The 6,429-nt window shown below is 35.9% G+C and overlaps 1 protein-coding gene across 1 annotated transcript; it reads left to right on the top strand.

Moving 5' to 3' along the window:
* The first annotated feature begins 408 nt into the window (after positions 1-408).
* aicda (activation-induced cytidine deaminase) lies at positions 409-2,635 on the top strand. Its single transcript, XM_051864491.1, has 5 exons — positions 409-560; positions 1,311-1,476; positions 1,579-1,858; positions 1,962-2,077; positions 2,396-2,635. Exons 1-5 carry the CDS (start codon positions 541-543, stop codon positions 2,444-2,446), a joined length of 633 nt encoding a protein of 210 aa, XP_051720451.1. The 5' UTR covers positions 409-540; the 3' UTR covers positions 2,447-2,635.
* Positions 2,636-6,429: the final 3,794 nt, after the last annotated feature.

Genomic DNA, 6,429 nt, shown 5'->3' with positions numbered 1-6,429 from the left:
TCTTGTCGCTTTATAATATTAAGGTTGAACCACTGTAGTCACATGAACTGTTTTAAGTATGTTTTTAGTACATTTTTGGACAATGAAAAAGGAAATGATCTTGCTGGTAATGCAGGCCTCACTGAGCCATCGGATTTTATCAAAAATATCTTAATTTGTGTTCTGAAGATGAATGAAGGTCTTACGGGTGTGGAACGACATGAGGGTGAGTAATTAATGACTGAATGATTTTTGGGTGAACTAACCCTTTAACGCCTGTTTGATTTTCTCATTTACATTGTCTTTTGTCTGTTCAACTAAGACTGTAACTCTTTTACATATCTCTTTAAATATCACATACACAGATTATTGAGCCGTGTCACTGTTTAAATCCACCTCACCCTCCCAAACAGGTTTGAAAACCATTTTCACCCAATCAGGGACCCTCTTTCTTACAGCTATATGGGTATGTCACAGGTTTTCTATACCTCCCTCTTCCTCAGTGCATTTTTAAACTCTCACTGACGTGCCTAAATGAGTTAGCAAGTTTCGACTTTCGGAATGATCAGCAAGCTGGACAGGTAAGTGAAAACAAAACAAGTGATAGTGAGAGACGGGGGATTTTTTTTTTATTCTATATGCTTATGCAGATAAAGCCAACTATATACCTATCTTTATAAGAATGTATAAACAAAGGAATAAATCAATGCATTCAGTTCATGCACTTTAATGACATGCAAGAGCATTGACCTGTTTTCAGACTTTCTCCAGTTTCAGAAAGTGTAAATTGAAACTGATAGTTATTATTGTGATTGTGGCAATGATTAGATGCATGAGTCTATTTTTAAATGCACATGGTTAAGAACCAAGTCTAAACTCAACTGACTGCAGGTGTCCCAGTCATGGTGAACAACGTGATCATTACGAGAATCTGTAGATGGGAGTTTCTGAATTATTCAATTTTGATATGATGCAACAGTTCCCTTTGATGTCTTTATATTTTAATTATATTTTATATGTGATTATATTTTAGATCTGTATAATTTGAAAGTAACTAAGAACTATTTTTAGCACAATATTGCAGCATAGAAGTTATTATTAGTAATGTTTGACAAAAATACTGTTTTAAACAGTATTAAAAAAATATAAAAAAATTCTTGCATTTTGCAAGATATTTATTTGAGAATCAGAATTATGCATACAAGACTTGTTTACAAGGAATGTATCTTGAATTATGTTTAACCCGTGATTTTTGCTGTGTGTACTCCATTATCTATTTTTAATGATAAATGTGATAAAAATGAATAACAGAGTGTCATATTTTGCTGTAGTGTGCTCATGACCCAGAGGAAATTTATCTTCAATTATAAGAATGTGCGCTGGGCCCGAGGGAGACACGAGACGTACCTTTGTTTTGTAGTAAAGAGACGCACTGGCCCAGACTCCCTCTCGTTTGACTTCGGACACCTGCGCAATCGCACCGGCTGCCATGTAGAAGTGAGGGGAAGATGAACTGATAATGTGAAAAGATATTATCATAAAGCCATTATATTATAGAGATAATAACTTTCCTCTTACTCATTCTTTCTCCATCTCAAGCTGCTCTTTCTTCGTCACTTGGGTGCGTTGTGTCCGGGCCTGTGTGGTTCCAGTGTGGACGGAGCAAAAATGTGTTATTCAGTGACCTGGTTCTGCTCCTGGTCGCCCTGCTCTAAATGCGCTCAACAACTTGCCCACTTCCTGTCGCAGACGCCCAACCTGCGTCTAAGAATCTTTGTGTCACGCCTTTACTTCTGTGATGAAGAGGACAGCCAGGAGAGGGAAGGACTGCGACACTTGAAGAGGGCAGGAGTGCAGATCTCTGTGATGACTTATAAAGGTAAATGGGAGAGGGAACAAAGGGGGTGTGGTTAATATTTGTGATGTAACATGGCAAATTACATGTCACACTTGACATTTATTAGAATCTGTTCTGTTTTTAGACTATTTCTACTGCTGGCAAACATTTGTTGCACGGAGGGAGAGGAGATTTAAAGCCTGGGATGGCCTTCAGCAAAACTCTGTCCGACTCGTGCGAAAACTCAATCGGATCCTGCAGGTTACAAATTTACTATCATTTTAATATGACATTACTAGAATATAATGAATAGCCTACTAACTAAATTCAATCATATCACTCGAACTAATATAAGATCACACTGATGTGGCCAACAATAGCAATGACAAATTTTATTCATTAAGAAAGTTTCCCACTTTACTTGTATTTTCTTTATTTAACAGTAGCTTTTGTGGTATTGATCCATATATATATATATATAGAGAGAGAGAGAGAGAGAGAGATGTAAACATTGGATGAGGTCAGAGGTCATAGGATATTTGTCAGTGCTAATTGACTTGCCTTTTTTTTTCACTTTAGCCCTGCGAGACTGAGGATCTGAGGGATGTGTTTGCTCTACTCGGGCTATGATCGCAAAAATGAGATTCACAAATCAATGAACACTGAGATATGAACTGACTGGGATAAAGAGAAATGGTGCTGTATTACCTGAGACTTGAATCCTTTGACTTGAATTTGACTTAATACTGGTCTTGTACTGTATGTATAGCATTAATGTGTTTTTTTGGATGTCAAAATAAAAGCTGTTATTTGGCATTACCATTTATTCTGTTATTCTATCTGTGATAAGCCAGTATTATTCTTAGTATTAACTGTCCGTCGAATACATTTGTTTCATACACTTCAACATTCAAAACTGGGGTCAGTAAGATTTTTTGTTTTTGAAATATATTAATACTATTATTCAGCAAGGATGCATTAAATTGAGTAAAGATATTTACTAAAGAATGCTATAAAGATTTCTATTTTAAATAAAGGTTCTTTTGACCTTTTTATTCATCAAAAACATTGATAAGAATCAGTATGAAATGCTTCTTGAGCAGCAAATCAGAATGATTTCTGAAGAATCATGTGACACTGAAGGCTGGAGTAATGATGCTGAAAATTCAGCTTTTACATCACATGAATAAATTACACTTCAAAATATATTAAAATAGAAAACACTTATTTTAAATTGTAATAATATATAGCCTATAACATTGCGGTTTTTACTGTATTTTACTCAAATAAATGCAGCCTTAGTGAGCATAAGAAACTTCTTTCAAAAAACATTTAAAAATACAGTAGTGTATGTCATTCTGACCTTGATACAGCAGGCAGTTTAAGTACACTGAAAAAAGTGTGGATCCAGTGTGAGTAATTTAACTCTAAAGAAATGTATATACTTGATCTGACTGAGAGAATTTTTTCTGTAGGCGGCCATCTTGTTTTGCCAAAGACCACGGCTGACACAATTCCGTAAAATCGGTATTTCTACAAATAAGTTTGATTTTATTGTTACTACATATAATGTATATATATATATATATATATATATATATATATACTACGGGGCTGTTGAATGCTTGAATCTGATTGACCAACGTTCTAAGGTGTGCAATTATTTTTAGGGAAACGCACGGCTAAAGTAGTTCTAGCGCATTGCAGTTCCATATCACTTCACCTAATGATTTCAGTTATTTCAATAGGTCCTCCAGCCTATAACCACAAAAGAAACAAAACCCACAATGACACCAACCAAGCAAATAAATATATTAAACAATAGGATGAAAACGACAATTTATTGTCATGGTTTTTGAAACAAAATACATTTTACTGTGTCCTGAAAGCGCATACTTTCTCGTGCTCTCTCTCTCTTTCAAATGTACACACGTACTGTATAGTACAGACGCACACTCACACAGAAACTTTCTGTCAGTGCTGCTCTGATGAATTAATCAGTAAAATAGTTTAGCAACTTAAAAGATAGATGACTCACCAGCAAGGTAATAACTGTGCGGTTCTTGAGGTAGATAAACTTATAGTTTCATTATTAGTAGAGACACTGCTACCGTTAGAGACTCTCTCTCTCTCAACTGCGTTAATAACTGTATCAACTGTATTATTCTGCTATCAAGGCTCAAGCCTTAGGTCTGAAATGACGTTTTGGAATTAGCAACGGAGGCTTGGGATGAGATGCGTAAGATTTTAGTCCCACCTCGTATATGTAAGCAATAAGGTACTCGAGACTGTGCTGTATCGTGATTAAATCACGGCTGAAGGGGTTGCAAGCACTCCGCTTCACTTATTCACGATACAGCACTAGCCTCGAGTACCTTATTGCTTTTATAAAACGGTTACCGCATAATACAAATATTAAAGCCAAAAATATGTATAAATGCAACTTTCATGAAGTAAAATCACTAAAAATGAAAAGATAGTCCCTGATCATGAACAGCAACAGAAGTTACATTATTACACCATTAGATGGCGGCAAAGACTGCCTTTATGAGTGAGCCACTTGGTAGCGAAGACTTTTATATTGAAAAGACTGAATTGTTGTGAAAACAGGGCAAGACGCAACTGACAAATGCTTTGACTAGCGCTGTCAGTCACGGGAAAACCCCTTAACTGTTAAAAGGACAAGATATTGCGGACATTTAAACATATTTTTCATTATGAACATAGGACTGACCTGAAGGAAAATGCTAAATCTGAATGCAAGTAATAAACTCGTTCAATCGATCTCATTCTCACAATACTCTTCTACATAATACAGTAATCTTCAATGAACAATATCAACTGAGAACAAACAGTTTATGTTGCTAAGAGTGGTTGCTAAGGGTGTTGTGTAGTGATATCATGATAGTGATATCATCAGGTAGTTTTATCATGAATAAAACACAGCTATTGACCAATCAGAATCAAGGACAGGAACTAACCGTTATAAATATTATATAATCATAACATTGCATGGTAGTATATATATGGTAACATAATATGGTAGACCTACTGTTTAGCTTTATACCATTTGTAACAGGGGGTCACTGCTCCAACCACCAAGAGGTCCTTGGCCTAACGTCCTAATTTGACCAAATCAGGTAAACTCAGTAGTGATGAAATTCTTATATACAGCAGTTGTTTACACAGCATATACATTGTGTGTATTGTTGAGACTGGTTCTGCGAGGGGGACTCTGGAAGTGCAACTTTTTTATGCAGTTCTGCCCACACTTTCTCCAGTTTGTTAACATTTCTAGATTCTGGACAGTGATGCTTTCTTGTTGCTTTCTTAAAACATCCCTGCTGGTTTCTTGAAACATCAAAGATAAACCGGTTACCAGCAGGAATTCACAATGTAGACAAAAATAAATAAATAAATAATTAAATAAATAACAATGTAGACCGAAATCATACCTCCGTTTTTATTGAAGAACATACGGAATCAGAATATTGGATCTTCTGGATTCACGAAATAAATCGTGGTTATTTTTTTTTTTAAATCAGTAATGTCAACACTCCCAGTTATAGTAGGCTTTACGAAGGTTTGAAAATAAGCAACGTTGTCATAATTACAGCAGAAATACCGGAAATGTCTTGAATAATTGTGTTGGAAAAACGAGGGCTTTGAGTCAAAAAGAAAACACACTCTGATAACTAATATGACTGATGGGAATTAGTTAAATTCTAGAAGGTAACCACACACATCTCCCTTCATCGAGTAAGCCTATAATTTTTAGAACACTGTATTTCAGAAAGGCACATTTCTGCATGTTCACTCGTTTAGTTTTTATTTCAGGGACTTATTCAGTAATGTTCCCTCACGGATATGTATCCCTCTTTCCCTTGTGTCCAGTAGAGGGATCTGTTTCCCATTTATGTTGTTGTCGAAACCATGAGTGACTCAATAGCATTGTGCTCTGAGTCTGGATCAGATGACAGAGGTAAGTGAAAGAGATGTAGAGTTCTTCAACCAGATTTAAAGACTACCGTTTTTTGAATCACATTGTCTAATGAATGTACGGAAAACTACTCAAACACTGTAAAGGTACAATCACATTTCTACAGCATTTCCAGTAATACTGATATCAAACCCGGGCAGAAGAAAAGAGAAAGACGCAAGTAACAAAGTTATTTCTGTCTTCCATCTGTTTACATATCAGTAAACATATTGTCGACATGTTGTCTCAAAAATGTGTTATTCATGACCACAATGAGATCAGTAAACAATCTCAGGCACCAGACACAGGCCATAAATCAAATCATTACATCATTTCTATTATTTATCTCCACTTATCAAAACAAAGAATTACTCAGAGAAGACACTTGTATCACAGATGTTTTGTTTCCCGGACAGGTCTTGTGTTCATAGCAAGTTGCTTTCTGCAGTCTTTTTATCATGTCTGTCGCCCCCTACTGTTTGATCTGTCTATAACATTTCATGACACTACATGCAAATTGGCCTCTTATTTTAATAGAATACGTGATTTAAACGTTCGGACATAAACACGGAAGCGCTGAACTGCGTTCACTGCATCAACTGCGTACGAGTCTGACAAGGTAGAGAAGAATTTG

Source organism: Ctenopharyngodon idella, chromosome 16 (assembly GCF_019924925.1).
Source record: "Ctenopharyngodon idella isolate HZGC_01 chromosome 16, HZGC01, whole genome shotgun sequence".
Taxonomy (NCBI): Eukaryota; Metazoa; Chordata; class Actinopteri; order Cypriniformes; family Xenocyprididae; genus Ctenopharyngodon; species Ctenopharyngodon idella.
Note: the sequence above shows the minus strand (reverse complement) of the source record. Positions and strands in the feature narration are given on the sequence as shown.

Excerpts from the sequence above, each read along its gene's own strand:
- aicda (XM_051864491.1), top strand. The coding sequence starts at position 541 with ATGATCAGCAAGCTGGACAG. Across the intron at positions 561-1,310 it reads ATGATCAGCAAGCTGGACAG|TGTGCTCATGACCCAGAGGA; the intron begins GTAAGTGAAAAC and ends ATTTTGCTGTAG. Across the intron at positions 1,859-1,961 it reads CTCTGTGATGACTTATAAAG|ACTATTTCTACTGCTGGCAA; the intron begins GTAAATGGGAGA and ends TTCTGTTTTTAG.